The 22252-nt window shown below is 38.0% G+C and overlaps 1 protein-coding gene across 3 annotated transcripts in view; it reads left to right on the top strand.

The window, feature by feature from the left end:
• Positions 1-4600: 4600 nt before the first annotated feature.
• Positions 4601-22252, top strand: part of PTPRO (protein tyrosine phosphatase receptor type O) — a 216784-nt gene continuing 199132 nt past the window's right edge. For all 3 annotated transcript variants that reach the window (XM_020994337.2, XM_020994336.2, XM_020994335.2), the window contains exon 1: positions 4601-5117. In XM_020994337.2, coding sequence (XP_020849996.1) covers positions 5043-5117 — 75 coding nt within the window. In that variant the 5' untranslated portion in view covers positions 4601-5042. The remainder of the gene's footprint in view (positions 5118-22252) is intronic.

The following is a 22252-nucleotide window of genomic DNA, read 5'->3' as shown; positions in this document are numbered from 1 at the left end:
TCAAAGCTGATCTTCTTACTAAAGGAGAGATCTAACCATGTCCACCTTCCTATTAAAGAAACTCTAGTGGCTCCTTATCACCTCCAGGATAAAATATAAAATCCTGTCATTCAAAGCCCTTAATAACATGGCCCGTTCCTACTTTTCTAGTGTTCTTATGGCTTCTCCCCACATGCTCTGTGATCCATTGATACTGACCTTCTTTCTATTCCTTGCACAAAACAATCCATCTCCTGATTCTGTGCATTTCACTGGCTGCCTGTTATGCCTGGAATGCTCAATGCTCTCCTTCCTCATCTCCACCTCCTACTACCCTGAGTTTTTTCAAGTCACAACTAAAATCTCACTTTCCACAAAAAGACTTCCTTTTTAAAAAATCATTTTAATTAATTTTTAAATCACAGAGTTTTTTTATTCTTTTTTTTTCCAGTTCCAAATTTTCTCCCTTCTCCTCCCTTCTTGACTCCTCAATGAGAAAGCAAGAAAAATAAAACCGTCTACAAATATATTGTGGTTCAGTTGTTTTTCAGTCATGTCCAACTCTTAGTGACCCCATTGGGGCTTTCTTGGCAAAGATATTAGAGTGGTTTACTATTTCCTTCTGTATCTCATTTTATAGCTGAGGAAAATGGGGCAAACAGGGTTAAGTGACTTGCTCAGGGTCATATAGGTAGTAAGCGTCTGAGGCCAGATTTGAACTCAGAAAGGTGAGTCTTCCTGATTCCAGGCTCTATCCACTGTGCCACTTAGCAGCCGAAACACAAATATGTATAGGCACGCAAAACAAATTTCCTCATTAGCCATATCACGCCATATCACCTTCCCTACAAGAATAAAAGCAAGAAAAAGAAAGAGAAAAAAATATGCTTCAATCTTCACTCTGAATCCATCAGTTATCTATCTAGAGGTGAATTTTATCATGAGTTTTTTGGCATTGTAGTGGGTCATTAGGTTGATCAGAATTAACTTTTCAGAGTTGATTATCTTTACAATATTGCTGTTACTGTGTAAATTATCCTCCTGGTTCTGCTCACTTTGCTTTCCATCACATAGTCAGCAAGCTAGGGAAAAACCCTTTGGCATTTAAATTTTGTCTTTTGAACCTCTTGTTGACTGACTAATTAACTTTTACATTCCCATCTCTTTCCATTTGACTCCTATCTGAGTTATCATATTTAAATTCCTTTTAATTCCTAGCATACCTATTTTCTAGTATGTAATTTCCCATGGCTTTACTTTGCAGTTACAAAGTCATGGTGGGAACATTGTTTTCAACCCCATTAAGCCCTTCTAATCCCAACATAATCACAGGGTTGGAGCTGTGGTGGTGGAGACTCAAAATAATCTGTCAGATTTTTCAACTTAAAAAAGAAAATAAAACAAACATAAGTAACTTTTTAAGAAGAAAAGTCTATTTCATCCAATAGAATATTAGCTCATTGAGGGTAGTAAATGCCATTTTTGTACACCTAGTGGGAACCATGGAGCTCCATCCCCAGAGTAGGTGCAGCATGCTCTGTTGACTGCAGGCCCATATGTAAGAGGATTCCAGAAAACCATAATGTCACATAAGGGGAAGGGCCCTGATTCTCAATTTGGAGCATGTGCAAACATTATGTGTGATGCTGGTCTGCTAACCAGGTTGTGAAGAGAACTGTCTCTTAAGCCAGAGCTGGGGTGCATTCAAAAGGCACTAACCAACCGACCAAAGTCAATCAATCAATCAATCATTTAATATTTACTTGGTACCTAATATATGGACCAGTCACTGTGCTGAACACTGAGAATACAAAGAAGCAAAAGGCAGTCCCTGCCGTCAAGGAGCTTACAATTTAATGGAAAAGACAACCTGGAAACATATATACAGAGTGAGTAATATACAGTGAAAATAGGAAATAATTAATAGAAAGAAGGCACTAGAATTAGGAGGGGTTGGGAAAGGTTTCCCATAAACAAGGAAATTTTACTTGGGACTTAAAGCAAGCCAGGGCTATCAGTAGGTAAAGCTAAGGAGGGAGAGCATTCCAGGCATGAAGGACAGCCAGAGAAAATGCCTAGACTGAGGCTGCTAGGTGGCGCAGTGGATAGAGCACCGGCCCTGGAGTCAGGAGGACCTGAGTTCAAATCCAGTCTCAGGCACATAACACTTACTAGCCATGTGACCCTGGGCAAGTCACTTAACCCCATTGCCTAACCAAAAAAAGAAAAAAAGAAAATGCCTAGAACCAAGAGATTGAATGTCTTGTTTGTGGAACAGTCAAGGGCCAGTGTCACTGGATCAAAGAGTACTTGTATACGTTGGGAGGTAAGGTGTAAGAAGGTAGGAAGGGGCTAGCTTATGAAGGGCTCTGAAGGCCAAACAGCATTTTCTGTTTGATCCTGGAGTTAACAGAGAGCCACTGAGACAGAATCTATGACTTTTTCTCTTTCCTGTCTGGCTGTGTTGAAGTGAGGGGCAAAAATTACTTCAAGCCCTTGTTAGGGACAAAGATCTCAGGACTTTGTTTCCCCACCTAAGACTATTATTAAATGGTCCATGAATTCATGGCCCTGCTACTACTTCTATTTCTGTCATATCTATTCTTTCCTGTTATTACGTTAAGGAGTATTGGAAATGGCTGAGACCTTGTGAATTTTGAGAGGCCCAAAGAGCAGACCCCCAGAAGTCTGAAAGCCAGAGTCCATGCTGGGATTTGCCAGAAGCCAGAGGGTGCAGAATCAAATCCCTTGCACCCTTTTTGATGCAGTAGAGATTACAGGCAGCCAAGAGAGAGCTACAGTGATTCATCCACTGGCTGTTCTGGGCTCATGCATGTGTTTGATAGAGAGGTTTGGGGAAAATTCTTGAATGTTATGGGGTGGAGTATGTGTGTGTGAAAGGGGAGAATAGTAAATTCTCTTTTTTTTTTCTTTCCTCCCTTTTTTCTTTCTGCTTTTCACCATTCTTCCTTCCTCTTTCTTTCTTTCTTTCTTTCTTTCTTTCTTTCTTCCTTTCTTCCTTCCTTCCTTCCTTCCTTCCTTCCTTCCTTTCTTTCTTTCTTTCTTTCTTTCTTTCTTTCTTTCTTTCTTTCTTTCTTTCTTTCTTTCTTTCTTTCTTTCTTTCTTCCTTTCTTCCTTCCTTCCTTCCTTCCTTCCCTTGCTTCCTTCCTTCCTTTCTTTCTTTCTTTCTTTCTTTCTTTCTTTCTTTCTTTCTCTTCCTTCCTTCCTTCCTTCCTTCCTTCCTTCCTTCCTTCCTTCCTTCCTTCCTTCCTTCCTTCCTTCCTTCCTTCCTTCCTTCTTCTTCCTTCCTTCCTTTCTTCTTCCCTTCTTTAATTCATAAATAAACTTGTTTGGGTAAACTCTGTATAGAAACTGTAGTAAAAGTATGAGTCCATTCGCCCCTAACACTAAGGTGATTTAGAGTGCTCCAAGATATTAGGAAGCAAATGCTTTGTTACTTCTTTTCTTGCTATATTTCCATGATAAGCATCCTTTTGTAAAAGCTAATTGATGTTTATTGGTTAGATGAAACTGACTTTTCCTCAAGCTGTTCTTACCTGAACTCCATTGAACAGGATGAGAAGTATTTTTCTATAGTGATAATGATGATACAGATAGAAGAAAAGTCAGGGACTAAACTTTTGATTTCATTGATATAGGGAACTCTCTAGGGGCAGCTAGGTGGTGCAGTGGCTAGAGCACTGGCCCTGGATTCAGGAGGACCTGAGTTCAAATCCAGCCTCAGACACATAACGCTAGCTGTGTGACCTTGGGCAAGCCACTTAACCCCATTGCCTAGCCAAAAAAAAAAGATATAGGTAACTCTCTATATCATGGAGAACCTCTCTATACCAATGCAGATTGTTCATTTTTCTATAACTTAAGAGAGTTCACATATATCTATAACTTAACTTAAGAGAGTTCACATATATCTATAACTTAAGAGGACTTACCCTGGAGACACATAATTACAATGGGTCAGAAATAGGACTTGAACCTACTTGTATCCTGGCTCTCTCCTCCTCCTCTTTCTCCTCCTCTTCTCCTCCTCTTCTCGTCCTTATAATAGTAACAATTACATACTATTTTGCATATTTGTAATGCTTTGTAGTTGTAAAAGCACAACAGCTTGTGACATAAAAACTATTGTCTCCATACTTTTATTCTGGGCATGTCCATGTGTTTGATAGAGAGGTTTGGGAAAAAGTCTTGAATGTTATGAGGTGGGGTATGTATGTGTATAAGGGGAGAATAGTAGATTCTCTCTTTTCTCTTTCTTTCTTTCTTTCTTTCTTTCTTTCTTTCTTTCTTTCTTTCTTTCTTTCTTTCTTTCTTTCTTTCTTTCTTTCTTTCTTTCTTTCTTTCTTTCTTTCTTTCTTTCTTCTTTCTTTCTTTCTTTTCTCTCCTTTATTCTTTTTCTTGGAAGTCCTGGTTGACCGTAAGGAAGAGGCCTGTTGAACAGAGAACTGAGAGGAGGATGCATGAAAATCCACTTCTAACAGTCCTTCTGATTGAGGGAAGGTAGGGAGATGGGGAGGTGAGGCTGGGATGAGGGGTGGAGCCAAGTATGGAATATGAAAGACATTGTGGGCGGGCGCTGGGAGGGAGAGAGAGAGAGATGGTAGGCTTCTTATCATGTTAAGCCTTCAGAGTAAGAGGCTCCTTGTTAGCTGAGGATGCTTAGAGAGCGGTAGGGTGTGCTGGGACTCCCAGCTTATCACCACGCGGACCCTGCGGCTCCAAGAACAGCCAGGTTGGCAGCAAAGCCTCGCCCATCCCGAAGCCCCATCCCTTCATCCTTAGCTAGCCATCAAAGAGCAGGACCACTTGACACATCCTTGGAGAAACCCAGGCGAAGGAAAGGAAGAAGAGGAGTTGTCGGAAAGAGAGAGAAAAGGGAGGATGCGCCCCCCGGGAGTGGCGACGGTGCCGGCCATCTGATCCCTCGGCACCAATACGCCATTGTGAGCTGAGGGAAGCAGCCGAAGAAGCCGAGCGGGGGCCGCCGGCCGCCTCTGCCCAGACCGCGGCTCGCTCCCTCCCTCGGACCCGTCAGAGCTGCTATGGGAAGCCGGCCCACGAGGGCGAACGGCAGCCTCATGATCCTGCCCCTGCTCTGGCTCTTTGTGCTCCTCAAGGTAAGAGAAACGCCGACACCCTCATGAGCTGCCTTTTTGGCCACGGCGCAAGGTGTCTTAGCCCTGCCAGACTCTGCCCGCTACAGTGAGAGCCAGCTTGCTGGGATAGGACAGATGTGTATTGGCTGCAACTGGGAGAGCCAGTTTTGCTCTTGGACTTGAGCATGGATGTTTATTCGCTTCATTTTTCTTTGTATTGGGTTTGGGGCCTTATAGGGAAAGGGGGGAACAGTAAGAGAAGTTTACCTCATTCCCTGTCGCCCTCCCATTGTGCTTCCCCACCCCCAACATTCAGAAATGGGAGTCAGAGTCGAACGTGGGCTTCTTGGCTAAAGCCATCTAAGGAGGAATGAGGTCACTTGCCACGCACCTAGGCCGTTGCTTTGCTCTCCCAAACCTGAAAGACTATATTGCTCTGTCTTTAATTTCTTTCCTGGCTGTAGACTGCAGATGTTAGCTATAATTACGCATTTTTTCTTGAACTGAGAGACTAAGTCAAATTGAGTATTGTGGATGAATGTCTTTGGAAATCATTATCTTTGGTATTAGGCATGGCTAAATAATAACTATAGGATTTTTCTTTTCTTTTTTTTTTCTAACAGGATAGGAATCACAGGTCCTTGGCATAGTGATGCATTTGGAAAGGTGCCATCATGAATAGTAAATGTTTGGAATCCTGTTACAATTAACTTTTCAATATCTACTTTGAACAATTGCATTTAAAGTATTTTTCTTGAGGGGAGGAGGGTGATCATTGAATATATTTGCAGTAAGCAAAAATAACAGTGGTAAGATCATAGATAGAGCTGAAAGGGACCTCAGAGGCTATTTAATAGAAGCCCTTCATTTTACAGGTGAGGCAACTGAAGCTTAAAGAGGTGATGTGACTTGTCCAAGATCAGGCAGCCCTGATTATTTTTAAAACTTTTTTTTTTGCAAGTTTCTAAGTGTCTGTATTCTACAGTATAAACTTGTTGAAGATTTTCCTGAGAAGTGGTGTGAAGCTGTAAATTAATTATCTCCCACTCTGTCTTCAAGAGTTCTGTTTTAATTCTTTCATTAGTCACTGCTTTCTCAGCAAATTGAAGAATATAGACAAGAGAATGGGAGCTGTCCTTTTAGCACTATGGTATTATCTAATCTTGGACACCAAGGAGACATTAATGGATGGAAATGGTTCTCATATCAGAGATATTCAATTCTTGTTTATATACTCCATGAATTAATGAATATTTGTCTGTGAGACTGGTGCTGCACCAATAGGGGCGATATTTTATTTTAAATCTCTCATATTCTCCCCTAAAGCCCTGCTCATCTTACTACAGCAGTGACCCTGGGTCAAAGGCTAAGCCAAACCACAAGTTCTGACAGGTCTTACCAAGCTGCAAAGGCTTTGAGTATAGGCCAAGTTATGTCTCTTGTCTGGGTACAAGCCAAGTTCAGAAAAGCTCATCACTGAGTTGGCTGCATAAAAAATTGATCTCAAAGATGATCTACTAATGTATAGAGTAAGTGCCATCCATGTGAGTGAAATGAATGCTCATACTTATGAAATTATGAATCCTTAAATATTAAGTATGCTCTGGCTTACCTTTATGGCAAAAAAATAAGGCATACAAGGAGACATTAAAAAAAAGATTTACGAGCAACTTTTGCAATGCATTTTAGACCTACAGGAAGAAGCAGCAAAGGAATAGGTTTAAATTAAATGCTTTAACGTAAAGTCTGTTAAGTTAGCAACTATTTCTAAAAGCTCTTTCTGTAGGGAAAATTTGATTAGACATAGCACTTTTCATTTTGGATTTTGTCCTTACTAATGCTTGCGGTTTCTTGTGAAGTGTCTCTGAATTTTTCTCTGCTATTTGAAGACTCTCATCATTAAAAGGTTGACCACCAGGTAATTTGAAGTGGGGGCAGGAAAGCTCAGTAAGACCATGTGCTAAGGTGCTGCTGTGATCTGTGTTGAAGGATAAATCAACACAATTACAAATCTTTTGAGGCATTGCAAATTTTACTACCTTTTCAACTTTCATAACACAAAATCTGAGCAAAAGATAAATAGATATTACGTGTTTGACTATGACACGTGGCATCTAAATACCTGAAAACACCCGGACAATTCCTTTTTTGAAGAAACTTTTCATCCGTACAGATAAGACCTTTTGTTTTATTTTGTTTTGTTTGTTTGTTTTGGTGAGGCAATCGGGGTTAAGTGATTTGCCCAGGGTCACACAGCTAATTAAGTGTCAAATGTCTAAGGTCACATTTGAACTCAGGTCCTTCGGACTCCAAGGCTGTAGCTCTATCCACTGTGCCACCTAGCTGCCCCCAGATAAGACCTTGCATAAAATTAAAAGTCTTTACTGAATGATGTAACAGTGGAAAGAGCACTGAGTTTAGAATCAGAGAAATTAGATACAAATTGTAGTTCTGTTACTCACTATCAGTGTAATGAGTGATTTTGGGTATGGCTGAGTCATCAAAAACATATTATATTTGAATATAGAGTGATTACTCATGTGTGATGAGTCATAAACCATTCACCAAAAAAAGAAATAACCACCCAAAAATATACTCTTCCATAGCTTTTATGATGGCCAACATATCTTCTGAGTCCACGTGTTACCCATGATGCATAAGTTAAATCCTCTAAAGTCAAGGGTACTTTAACACTAGACTATGTTTATAACTTTATTTCTCCTGCCAGTGGTGACTTACTGATATTCCCTAAACTTCAACCTTACAAAATAAGCAATCAGAGTGGCCTGTATGGTTCTTTTAGCTATATATTAGTGAAACACAAGTTCAAGCACCTTATTTTTATGATAAATCCATCATTTTATTTCCTATCTTTCATTAGATACCATGAGATTAATTAATATATGAATAGTTATGAAGACTATTGTGAAGACTATGAAGATTAATGAGTAATTTTTGTGTTTTCCCATAACATTTTGGCATTTGTAGACATAACTGCAAGAATGGATAACTATAAGCTTATAATTGTGTGATCCTTAGGGAGCTAATGAAGTAAAAGATGGTATAGTGTAAGGTAAAGGGATCGGAATTGAGAGTAAGGAGAGTTCTAGGTTCCATTCTAGACTACTTGTGTCACTTCAGGTCAGTCATTTAATCTCCCTGGTCCTCTGCTTCCTTATCAGCCAAATGGGAATTGGACTAGATTACTCTAGAGTCCTTTTCATGTCGAAACCTGTGATCTTACGAATGCAACCTAAACTTGTCTGTGCTGTCTCATTCTTCTGAAACTTTCTGTAATTATCTTAACTACTGTGTAAGAATTTGGAAACAAGAATGTCAGGATCATTGTCTGATTCCAAAACCCTGCCTCCAGTTCACCACCATTTATTCTTTCATCAATTTAGATAGAATGTGAAAGATGCCAACATATGTCTTCACTGTATCTTCTGGTTCATGCTCACTAACTATGGACGTTCCTCAAGACCTCTTGGACCCTCCTCTTTTCTCCTCTATACTATCTCATTTCATGATTTCATCAGCTCCAATGAATTCAGTTATCATCTCTATACAGATAATTCTCAGGTCTACATAGCCATCCCTAACCACTCTCTTGTGCTCCAGCATTGCATCACTAGCTGCTCTTAGGCATCTTAAACTGGATGCTCTGTGGCCATCTCAAACTCACGATGTCCAAAATGGAACTCATTATCTTTCCCCAAAAACTTTCCCATCTTCCAAATTTCCCTAATACTATTACTGATACATCTGCCCAGTCACTCAGGTTTACAACCCAGAAGTTGTCATGCTCACCCCACATATCCAATCTATTGCCAAGTTTTGTCCACTCTACTTTCACAGCTTCTCTTGTATATGTAGCCTTCTCTCTTCTCACTGAGCCACTACTTGATGGAAGCCCTTGTTATGTCATGCCTGGACTTTTGCAATAATCCTTCTCAGTGGCCTCTTGCCTCAAGTCTTTGCCTAGTCCAATCTGTCCTTCACTCAACTGTCAAAGTGATTTTCCTATATAGGCATACCTCAGAGAGACTGCAGGATGGTTCCAGACCACTACAATAAAGTGAATATCAAAAGTGAGTCATGAATTTTTTGGTTTCACAGTGCATATAAAAGTTATGTCTACACGATCTGTAGTCTATTAAGTGTGTAATAGTATCATGTCTAAAAAAACAATGTACATACCTTAATTTAAAATACTTTATTGCTAAAAATGCTAACCATCATCAGAGCCTTCAGTGAGTTACGATCTTTTTTGCTGGTGGAGGGTTTTGCCTCGATGTTAACAGTTGCTGACTGATCAGAGTGGAGGTTGCTGAAGGCTGGGGTGGCTGTGGTAGTTTCTTAAAATAAACAAGAATGAAGTTTGCTTCACTGATTGATTCTTCCTTTCACAAAAGATTTCTTTGTCGTGTGCAATGCTGTTTGATAGCATTTTACCCACAGTAGAACTTCTTTAAAATTGGAGTCAATCCTCTCAAATTCTGCTGCTGCTTTATCAACTAAATTTATATAATATTCTTCAATATTGTTGTCTCAGGAAATAAGGAGGCCCACAGAGAGGGAGAGATATGGGGGAACAGCTGGTTGGTGGAGCACACACAGTGTTTATTAAGTTCACTATCTTATATAGGTGTGGTTTATGGCACCCCAAAACAATTACAATAGTAACATCAAAGATCACTGATCACAAATCACCATAACAGACATAATAATAATGAGAAAGTTTGAAATACTGTGAGAATTATGAAAATGTGAAACAGAGATATGATATGACCATATGCTGTTGGGAGAAAATGGCTCCTATAGACTTGTGTGATGCAGGGTTGCCACAAATGTTGTATTTGTAGAAACAATAAAAAAAAAAAAGAAAACCCAAAACAAGAACGCAATATCTTCAATGCATAATAAAATGAAGTTCAATAAAACGAGGCATGCCTGTATTGAAGTTCTGACTGTCATCCCCCCCAATCAATAAACTCAAATAGCTTTCTGTTATCTCAAAGATAAAATATAAAATACGCTGTCATTTAAATTGCTTTACAACTTTGCCCTCTTCTTACTTTTTCAGTTGTCTCACACTTTACTTTTTTCCACATACTCTTATGATCCAGAGACTCTGGCCTCCTTGCTGTTCCTCACACATGACACTCCATCTCCCCACTCCGTGTCTTTTCATTAGCTACATCCCTAAGCTGGAATACTTTCCTTCCTCACTTCTGCCTCCTGGTTTCCCTGTCTTCCTTCAAGATTCAACTTAAATCCCTCCTTCTGCTGGAGCTGTTTCCTGGTCCCCTACTGCTAGTACCTTCCCTCTGAAGGTACATTCCATTTACACACCTTCTATAACTTGTATGCACATAGTTGTTTTCATGTTGTCTCATGCATTAGAATGTGAACTCCTTAAGGGTAAGAACTATGTTTTTGCCTTTCTATCCCTGGCAGCAAAGACTTAATAAATACTTGTTGACCATTTAACTTCCTTCTCTGAAAGTTTTATCAGATAGTAGTGAGCTGGAATTTATTTTCTTTGAACTCACTGACTTGGTACACATCTTTTGTTTTTAGCCCCTCTTCTATTTTTCTTACCTCTCTGTTATTATGTTAAAAAGAAAATCATCACTTATTTCCACTCCCTTATAATTCTAGAAAATATTTTATATTTATGCCCACAAAGCATGAGTTTTGAGACTATTCATGCTACTTACAAGCCAAAAAAAAACCCAACCCATTCATTTACCCTTGAAAGTGTAAACATGTACCAGGAGAAAGCTTTTGCTCTCCTATGCACATTCTCCCCACAAACTCCTGTGTAGTAGCTTTCCTTTTTGAAGTGGCATCCATATTATATATATCACACAATGGAATTTATAGTCTTTGCATTTCATCCCAAACAGGCTGGGGCACTGACATTGCAATAAACTACATTGCCATTGACTTCTGTGCCATCTGACTTCTTTGATGAATGTCCAACCAGCTAGCCAGCTGACATATAGCATCACTGTTGAGTAGCTGATGATGATTGACTTTAATATGTGACTGTGGTTAAAAATGATTTCTGCTGTGCACATCTGCCCGTGTTTTTCTTTGGCAATGTGAGAACACATGGAACATATCTGTGCTCACATCATGACAAGTGAAGACAGATAGGAACATGAAAAAAATACAACCTAGAGCAATCTTAGCTGTACTTCTACTAAGATATTTCCATAAGAAAATAAAATGAAACAGCATGCCACTTTGGCCTTTGGTTTGAAAATTTATCATTCCTTCTGGCTTCTGAAGGAATATAAGGCTATGATTACATAAAGAAAAAGATTTGATTTTCACTTGTAATTATATAGATTCTTAGTAAACCTTAGATATGCCTTCCAACTCTAGTCCTTAGAGTATTCCAAAGGATGTTCAGCATAGATTGTAGTTCATGCACTTATAAATGCTTTATAAGATATGTGATTTTGTTGGTGTGGTGCTCCCTGCCTGAATATCAGTGGAAATCCCTCTAGGCTTTGGTAGGCAGTTTCATGGATAGGTAGAGCAATGTAATAACATGGTGTCTAGATTTCTATAGGTGAGCCTCTCTAAATTTAACTAGCTTGATACTGAGATCACAGACAAATAACTTATCACTAGGCTTACAACTTAAAGCTTTTTCTTCTTGGAAATATCTGCTGGAATGTGGTTTTTATTGGCATAGCCTTCAAGATCCCAGGACCATCTTTGCACTATAATAAGGCATAGCATAGGACTGAGAAGTTAATGGAGTATGCACCTGCAAATGCAAAGAATAGATTTAGCTCTTCCATGCTAATAACAAGATTCTAGATCTGGTGTTCTTACCCTGTGGCCCATGAACTTGTTTTTAAAAATATTTTGTCAGCTGTATTTCAATGTAATTTGTTTCCTTTGTAATCCCATGTATTTTATTTTATGCGTTTAAAAATTATTCTGATAAGGGACTGCCAAAGGGGATCTAAGACACAAAAGAAGTGAAAAAGCTCTGTTTTAGAGTATAATACATGAAACAGAATGAACTAAACAGAATTGAATGAACTAAATCATGTTATATGTCTTTTCCCAAACATATTGAGTGTGTTTTCCAGATAAAAATGTTTCAGTTAAAGTCTTTTTGTTTTTATGCCAACAGACTCCATTCCTTCATGAATACCACTACCAGTTTTTCTTAAATTGATTTCATTGGTGATGGTGGGGTTAGTGCTGGACTTAGAGTGAAGAAAGACCTAGGTTTACATCCTGGCTCCAACATTTATTGGATGTGTGACCCTAGACACAGCATTTACCTTCTCTGAACCTTGCTTTCATCATATAGACAGTAGGATTAATAATAATATTATTGTAAATAATAATTGTAGATATGCACCACATATCTACAGAGTTATTAGAAAAGTGCTGTCTAAGCTTTTTATGTTGTTGTTGTTCAGTTGTTTTCAGTTGTGTCCAACTCTTTGTGACCTCATTTGGGTTTTTCTTGACAAATACTGGAGTGATTTACTATTTCCTTCTCTAGCTCATTTTACAGATGAGAAAACTGAGGCAAACAGGATTAAGTGACTTGCCAAGGGTCACACAGCTAGTAAGTGTCTAAGACCAGATTTGAACTCAGGAAGATGAGTCTTCCTGACTCCAGGCCTAGCACTCTATCTATTGTACTATCTAGCTGCCCTTGTAAACTCTAAGGTGCTATTTAAATTTGAGTTATTATTGTGTTATTCTTCCCAACCTGCACCTTCACCCTCTTTATTGTCAAGTACCATCAGAGTCCCTCTCCCTGGTCAAAATCTGACCCCATCCTACAACTTTATTTCCCGCTATATGATATCTTCCCCTTCCCCCCCACCTCTCTTACAACCTCTAGTCTAGTGTGTTTTTTCCTCTCATTTATTTCTCTAACCTCCTCCCTGTAGTCCTCTTCTCTGTTTATTCCAATCAACTATCCTTTAAGATCTGGCTCAAGCCCCATCTCCTCCATAAAGCCTTCCCTATTTACTCCAGATCTCAATGATCCTTCCTTTTCTTAAACTTCCATAGTGCTTATGGTCACGGATTCATTAAAGGACCTTAGAGATCATCTGATTCACTGTCCTCATATTAGAGATGAGATGAGAAAACAGAAGACATAGAGATGTCAAATTACTTGCCAAGGACACACAACTAGTTAAAGGCTCTGCCAAATAAAATGTTGGGTTTTTTTTGTAGTCAAGCAAACAGTAAATACAGTGGGTTCTCGTATTCTTTATATCACTTAGTAACTTCTGCGACTGTGAAGAACATCTATAAAAGCCTTTCTATTCCTTTTTCATATTTTCATCATCGACACCCTTGATATATGTAGAGACCATTCTCAAAGATATTTGAGGGGGAGGACGAAGTAGGCATATGGGTAATTACTTTCTTTGGATGTTAATACAATGCGTCATTTTTACCATATGTTAAAAATCTTCCCTTGTTTGGATCTACTAAAAATCATTATCCCATTGCCTTTAGAATTGTAACTCCTCCGGCATGTATTTCTTTTGGATTCAATTGGTCACTATTCCAAATTTCATCTTAGATACCCTTTCCACTTTCTCATATGGTACACTGGATTGTGAGGTATTAGAGTACGATGTAGTGGTTCCATTGTCATTGACAATGAGAATAAACTGCTGTTATAATGACAAGTTTTTTTTTCTATTTCACATCTATACAGCATAACATTTCAGCCCAGCTTACTAATATTGAAATTTATTTGTGTTCATAGTCACTGAGCCATTCCACTCCATCATGCATGAGATCAAATATGAGTGTGATTGCCAAGCTGGAGGTCGAACCTCACCTTCTTCCTTGTGCCATCTGTTTGAGTCTCAGTCACCCTACTCTGCATACGTACAATTAGAAAAGGAGGTAGTCCTGTCATGTAATGTAACAAAAGTATGACATAAAATGGACAACCTGAGTGTTACTTTGATATCCACAAAGCATTAAAAGAAGTAGAGAAGAAATAGAGTTATTTCTAGCATGTTGGGTGTATTTTTTTATAGTGAGTTCAGGCATGAATAATGTTTCAAGGAATTCAAAAGTACAAATGGGTTGTGTGGTACATGCAAACAGAGGGATCATATACAGTGATGACATCACACATCAAAGAAATTGGAGTACATAATCAGATAATGTATTTACAATAATCCTGGCTTTTTTATTGGTCAAAGTGTACCCATCTCTTTTGTTAATCATAAGCTACATTTTCCTTTGGGTAAATTGGTCTTTTTCTGTCCCAAGACAAATTGATAGTCCATAAAATAAATTTCCTGGTACTATCATTCTGATTATAACAATGTACATCAAGGTCTATAATTATAATTAAACTAATAATCATGGCAATAGATGTGCTTTTGTAAAACACAGCATAATTTAACATGTTATGTTTAATAGTGAGTAATATCACCAGCACCCTAAGAAATCTGATATAACTGTAGGTATTGTTAAGGTTTTTAGATTTTTGTTAGGTGGAGTAATTGTCTCCAAAAGCTGTTTTATGTAGAAATGATTAAATATGTGGGCAATATATTAATATATTAATAACATTTTGATTCTAGAGGACTTCTCTTGAAGGGATTACAATAGAAGTTGATATAAAGTATATTGGAATTTATATATAAATATGGTGATAAGATATGACCACATTTATCTCACATTTTATGGGAAATTTCCTTTGCATTTTTTACTACCTGAACTACATTTCTTAATTAGTTCCTCTTAATCAGGAATGACTACAGACCTCTGTAAGAATGGTTACGTACTTAGGATTAGCAGTATAGAAATACTGTTCTTCCAAAGCTGTGCTAAAATGATTATAAAGAGTGAGAATTAAGCAGCCTGGACCTCATTTTCTTAAATTTGTCCTGACAGATTTTTTTTCCCCAAGTGTGCCTTAGGAATCAACAGACTTTAAATGCAAAACACAGCTTACTGGTGATTCTGGTTGCCTGCTTGGAGACATGTTAATCACATTTGTGTCTCTAAAATAGAAGAGTATATCTTTTAATATAGAATTCCACTGTCTTTTGTGCTTCCTGGTTTTCACTGAGTGATATAAAATCTACTTTATTTCAATCCATCAGAAAATTAGCTTAGATTCTAATTAGAGGTTATCAATTTAGATTCCCAATATTACACTATGAATTTTATATCTAACTTTAGCTTACATTTAGCTTTACATCTGACTCGAATTTCTCTAGAGGGAAGCTCTCAATTGAAAAATTTAAACAAGTTTATATAAGGGCCTCATTATTGTACATAAATATTTTAAGTTATTTTTTTCTTACCCTAATCTGAGGCACTGTTTGCTTGACTGTGACAGAACTGTGTATAAACAGAAGACTGATTTAGTCCAACTTGCTTGTTCCTCTAGTCCTACATGAAAATAAAACCTGATGGTCCATATTAGCCTTATTTAAGAACATGTAAATATAACTTAGATTTCCAGTCTGGAGTTGAGAGAAGGTAGGAAGATGCATTGTAGCATATTGAGTAGAGGGTTGGACATGGAAACCAGGATGATCACACTTAAAACCAGTGTAACCCTGAACAAGTCATATAATCCCCTAAGCCTCGGTTTCTTTATCTGTTACATGGGTATGATTTTTAAAAATTATTTATCTATTTTAAATATTCTTTTCTTTTTAAATTTTGAGTTCCAAACTCTTTCCTTCTCTCAGACCCTTCCCCCATCCACTGAGAAGGCAAGCAAAATTTTATCATTTCTACATGTGATATCATGCAAAACATATTTCCATATTAGCCAAGTAGCAGAAAGACAGACAGACAGAAAGAAGGAAAGAAATAATGAAAGAAAAATAGAAAATTATATTTTGATTTGCACTCAGAGTTCATCAGTTCTCTCTCTGGAGGTGGATAGCATTATTTCATCATGAATCCTTTGGAATTATCTTGGATCATTGTACTGATCAGAGTAGCCAAGTCTTTCTCAATTGACCGTCATTACAATATTGCTGTTGCTGTGCCCAATAACTTCCTGGTTCTCTTCACTTCTCTTTGCATCAGTTCATATAGGTTTTGCTTTGTTTTTTTTTTCTGAAACCATCACTCTCATCATTTCTATAGCACAATAGTATTCCATCACAATCATATAGTACAATTTGTTCAGCCATTCCCCAACTGATGGGCATCCCCTTAATTTCCAATTCTTTGCCACCACAAAGAGAGCTGCTATAAATATTTTGTACATATGGGTCCTGTGTCTTATTTTCTTCACCTCCTATTTCCCTATTGGGTAAGTTACATTTCTATACCCAACTTTGTGTGTGTTTCTCTGTGTGTGTGTCTGTGTGTGTGTATACATATACATATTCTTCCCTCTTTGAGCCAATTTTGATGAGAATGAAGTTCAAGCATTGTCTGCAACCATCCTTCATTTCCCCTCCACTATAAAAACTCTTCCTTGTGTGCCTATTTTATGTGAGAAAAATTTCCCCATTCTACTTCTCCCTTCCCCTTCTGAATCCTTCTTTCTCCTTAATTTTTTGCAATTATCCCAACATAATTGACTCATACTCATGCCCTCTGTGTAGACTCCTAATTGCCCTAATAATGATAAAGTTCTAAAGAGTTATATGTTTCATCTTCCCTTATAGGAATGTAGATAGTTTAACATTGTTGAATTTCTTATGTTTACTCTTTGATGTTTACCTTTTTATGTTTCTTCTAAGTCTTGTGTCAAATTTTCAGTTCAGCTCTGGTTTTTTCATCAGGAATGCTTGAAAGTCCTCTTTTTCATTAAATATCTGTTTCTTCCCCTGAAAGATTATGCTCAGTTTTGATGGATAGGTTATTCTTGGTTGTAATCTTAGCTCCTTTGCCTTCTGGAATATCATATTCCAAGCTCTCTGCTTCTTAACATGAAAGCTACTAAATCTAGTGTGATTCTGACTATGGCTCCATTGTATTTGAATGGTTTCTTTCTGGTTGCTTGCAACATTTTCTCCTTGACCTGGGAGCTTTGGAATTTGGCTACACTATTCCTAGAAGTTTTCATTTTGGGATCTTTTTCAGGAGGTGAACAGTGGATTCTATTTCTATTTTACCCTCTGTATCTAATATACAGGGGCAATTTTCCTTTATGACTTCTTGAAATATGATGATGTCTAGGCTCTTTCTTTGATCATGGCTTTCAGGTAATCCAATAATTCTTAAACTATCCCTTTTCAGTCTATTTTCCAGGCGAGTTGTTTTCCAATGAGATATTTCACATTTTCTTGTATTTTTTTCCATTCTTTTGACTTTGATTTATTGTTTCTTGATGTCTCATGGAATTATTAGCTTCCAGTTGTCCAATTCTAATTTTTAAAAAAATCATTTTCTTCAGTGAGCTTTTGTATCTCTTTTTTCCCATATGACTTATTCTGCTTTTCAGGAGTTCTTTTCTTCAGTGATTTTTTTTTTTGGCCTCTTTTACGGTTAGGCCCCATTTCTGTTTTTTAAGTGTTATTTTCTGCAACATGTTTTGTGTTTCTTTTATCAAGTGGTTAATTTTCTTTTCATAATTTTCTTGCATTATTCTCATTTCTTTACCTAATTTTTCCTGTAGCACTCATCTATTTCTTTTAACTCTTCTGAGAATTCTTGTTGGGCTTGGGTCCAATTTGCATTGTTCTTTGAGGCTTTACTTGTAGCTATTTTCACATTGTTGTCTTCCTCTGAGTTTATGTCTTGGTCTTCCCTGCCACTGTAATAGCTTCTTACGGTCAAGTTCTTTTTTTGGTTGTTGTCTGCTCATTTTTCCAGTCTATTTCTTCACTTTGAACTTTTTGTTGGGCTCTTCTCACTTGGAAGTAGGGAAGCATTGTCCCAAGCTTCAAGCTTTTTCATGCTGCTGTTTTCAGAGCTAGTTCTGAGGGTCTGCAAGTTTTTGGTGCTTTCAAGGTGTGGTCACTGCTTTCCTGGTCTGTACTGTGGTCTTTACCTAGGAAGGGTCCCTGTTCCCCTATAGCTACAAGTATAAGCACTTCTTTTGGCTCTGCAACATTGACCAGGTCCCCTTCTCTCTGCAGCTGCAAGTGCTAGTGCTTCTCTCTGCCTTGTAACTGCAACCAGGGCCCCTGCACCTTTGTGACCAACCAGATATACTCCTCTATTCCCTGGAATTATGACCCAGAACTGCATATGGGTGATAGAATTACCAATCAATGCCAGCTGCACCCAGTGCCAGCAAAAAGCCCCTGTAATCTCTTTCCTACCAGTTTTCTGACCCTGTTACCATCTCTGGGCCGAGAGCTCCTGAAACTGCTGTTGCTGCTTCCACTGTCACAGCTGCCTCTGAGGCCTGCTGCTAGTTCTGCCATAACATGGCTATGGATCGGCCCCCACCCTGGTGTCATAGACCTCTTTTGCAGACCTCCTATGTTGCCTTACACTGGGAAAATGTCTTTTGTTTGCTCTGCGACTCTAAAATTTGATTTGAAAAGTTATTTAAAAGTTAATTGGAGGGGAATTTTGGGAAAGTTCATCTGGGTTACTGCCCGTACTCTGCCATCTTGGCTCTACCCTCACCTCATGGGTAAGATTTTAGAATTTACCTCAAACAATTGTTTTGAGACTCAAATGAATTATTATATGTAATATCCCCTGTAAACCTTAAAGTACTGTGCAAATTTTAGCTCTTTTTATCTGCTCCATTTCTCCTTTCCATTAGTAATGGTGATTCAATTCAATTTGACAAATATTTGTTGGGTACTGGGTTTTGAGGGTACGAATTGGAAAGGAAACAATCTCTGACCTCAAGGAGCTTATGTTCTACTTGGAGGGGGCCAGAATACAAGACGTATTCAAATAAATGTAGGAAAGATAAGAAGATGGGAGGGATAGACAACACAATGGATGAAAAATCAGGTTTTCAAAATATCTCATTAAGCTCGAATGATGACCAAATGTCATAAGAAGATTTGGGTTCATCAAGTATTTATTAACAGCTTTCTATAAGCCTGACCTTGTGATCGGTAGTGGTTGGGGTACAAATACAATGAATGAAGCAATCTCACTCACAAAAAATATACCTGAGAGAATTCTAGCTATTTTTTTCTGATAAAAGATCAAGACTATAAACTAAATATTAGTCAACAGTATAACAAAGAAAACAAATAGACTAGAAGGCTTTTAGATTTCATTATAAGGGCCATGATGCTCTGGATTAGGACATGGTTAGATCACACCTGGAGTACTGAGTTCAGTTCGGGAAGAAAGAGGACTGTTGTGCCATATGAGAATCAGTGGCTTGGGGGATATAAGAGCCATTTTAATGCATTTGAAAAGCTGTCATATGTAGATGAATAGGTCCTTTTCCCCTGATTTCCACCAACAAAAAATACTCAAAGAACTGTGTGAAGTATTGGCTGTAATATGACAAAAAAGAATAGCCCCTATTCTCAAGGAATTTACATTTATGTGAAGAGAATAAGGGAGGAAAATGGCCAACTGTACCCACAGAATATGGCTCCAGGTCAATCAAGGAGAAATAGTAATAGAGAGATGGCTAATAAATAAGTGAAAAAAATTAAACATCCTCTATGTACCAAGCACTCTGCTAAGTGCTACAGATACAAGTCAAAATTTATAACAGTCCTAAGGAGCTCATATTCTAATTGAAGGAGACAAGACATATAGGAGGGTCCAGTTGCAGGGCCGATAGGAAGGCCAAGTGGTCCTGAGGGTTCAGTGGTAGGGTGGATGGCAGAGATCCAAATCATAGGGCAGATACAGATAGAATACTCTCTTAAGTCATGAATGCACAATCTATACACGATTTTTTTTTTAAACTCCTTTTCTGCTAATTAGGTGAGATAACTTAATGTGTGGTGGAATGCATTAACACAGTTATATATTTTCTCTAGCTAGCCTAGCTCAGGAGGCCTTTATCAGCATAAGAGCAGATATGAGGAAGATAAATGTCAGGAATAATCCAAGATTGTGGTTTGGAAAGGGGGATAAGTACGCAAGGAAAACCAACACTCAAGGGTATAAGACAATGTAAAGTTGAATCGGTTAACTCCTCACCCCTATATGTATGTATGTTTATCTAGCTTAGTCATGAAGACTGGTGTGTTCAAAAGGTGAATTGGTCTCTTGGTGCATTTGAAAAAGGTTACAGCTGCCTTTGCCTCCTGGAGTCTACATAGTGCTATCCTTGACCATTACCAGGACAAGCTTGTATTTCTAGACACTGCCAGGTTTTCCGGTTACTACCTTGTATGTTGTTTTGCCTCTTAGAGACTAGAATAGATAAAATTATTTGGCTTATGTATCCTCACATCTTTCATGCATGTATTATAAGTGGTTTTTATTGTTGGGGAGTTCCTCAACCCAGAGGTCCTAAGATCTTCCAGGAGAATAATTCCTATCACCTTGGTCCATTTGACTGGAGGTCAATAAATCAGAGGCCAGACTAAAAGATAAAAAATTAATTAGATGGGCAGTTACCTGGTAGATAGCAAAGGCCCTAAACAAAGGGAGAAACACACACACACACACACACACACACACAGGGTTTTATACAATATCATGGAAATATTTTTGGCAAAAAGGAAAGTTCAGTTAGCCTATCAGGAGAAGCTATTAGGCCACTTTCCTTATTTGGGAAGTTGAGTAACAGGATGCTAGGCAATTTTAAGGAGAACATGTTAACCTTAGAGTCTTAGAAGTGACCCAAGACCAGGTCTGTTCCAGTAAGATAAAATTTTCTTTGTAGTTAGTCTTATTAGAATATTATTTTAGGGCAGCATATCTCTAAGCTAGTGGAAACTATCCTTTAAGACAGGACTAGTGCAAGCTCATCCTGTCCTTGCCAGCCTGAGGGCATTTCTTTATGCTACTCTGTATACAAGGCCTGTAGCCCTGTTTCTCTAGCCTCCAAAGATACTTTTTCTGGGGAGAACACATTTTCCCCAAAATTACAGTACATACTTGCCCTTCCACCATAAATCCTATAGAGTTACATGTAAGTACTGTGTAGCCACATATCTATTCTTTGAGCCCAAGAACCAGACTGGTACTTTTTCATAATTAAGACACATTTTAAACAGGAAAAAAAAGTTTACGAAGTGTACAAAAATGGTCATGCTATGAAGTAGAACAGTATTAGTAATGCTCAAAAGTAGGCTTATTTTCCTGAAAATTTATTCTGAAAAGCAGTGGACATTAAACTATCAATATCAGATTTGTCAAAATAATAGGTCCTAAAATTTTATAAAAAGGTTAAAATTTTTTAAAAATCATAAAATATTTAAAAGGAGCTAAAAAACATCCTCTCACATACATAGCTTACTACATGTATAAAATGGTAATTAGATAACTATCGTTAGCTTCACAAAAGGCCAATTTCCTTCTTATTAGAAATATTATCTTTAAATGAAAGTATCATTAGAGAAAATGATCATTGAGCAAATTGACTTTAAGTAAATTACTGAATCATTTATTTGTGGAATCTTGGAGTGCTAGAATTGGAAGGAACTTGGGGGTTTAGAACTAAAAGCAGACAGTAATCATGCTTTCCTTGGGCAGTAAATCAACCAAGTTTTTGCTTCTCTGTAGTGTACTACCACATTGGGAGAAAACCCTCAGTCAAGAGACTAAAAAAATGAGGAAGCAAAGAAAGCTATTAACACAAGGAAGAAATATTATTAGGAAGGAGACTCTCAAGGTAAAACTTTAGAAGAAGAGAATATCTTTAAAGACTATGAATAAATCCTCAGGAAAGAAAATGAGATGGCCAGAAGAACTCCTGGAGTGGCAAAAATGCTGTTCTGGGTTTGAGGAACTAATTCTCTGAGGTTGCAGAGATGATTGGTCTCTCCTGTTTGGTTCTCGTTGTATACTAGCAAAAGCTCCCTAAATAGATGTTTATATGGCAAGTCAGCCATCATGCCAGAAAAGTAAAAAGACAGATGACACACAAAATTATGAGGCAGCTAAACAGCACAGTGGATAACATATCATGCCTGGAGTCAAGAAAACCTGAGTTTAAATCCAGCCTCAGACACTTACTAGCTGTGTGACTCTGGCCAAGTCACTTAGCCATGTTTGCCTCAGTTCCTCATCTATAAAATGAGCTGGAGAAGGAAATAGAAAGC

Source organism: Phascolarctos cinereus, unplaced genomic scaffold (assembly GCF_003287225.1).
Source record: "Phascolarctos cinereus isolate Bilbo 61053 unplaced genomic scaffold, phaCin_HiC Scaffold_1;HRSCAF=81, whole genome shotgun sequence".
Taxonomy (NCBI): Eukaryota; Metazoa; Chordata; class Mammalia; order Diprotodontia; family Phascolarctidae; genus Phascolarctos; species Phascolarctos cinereus.
Note: the sequence above shows the minus strand (reverse complement) of the source record. Positions and strands in the feature narration are given on the sequence as shown.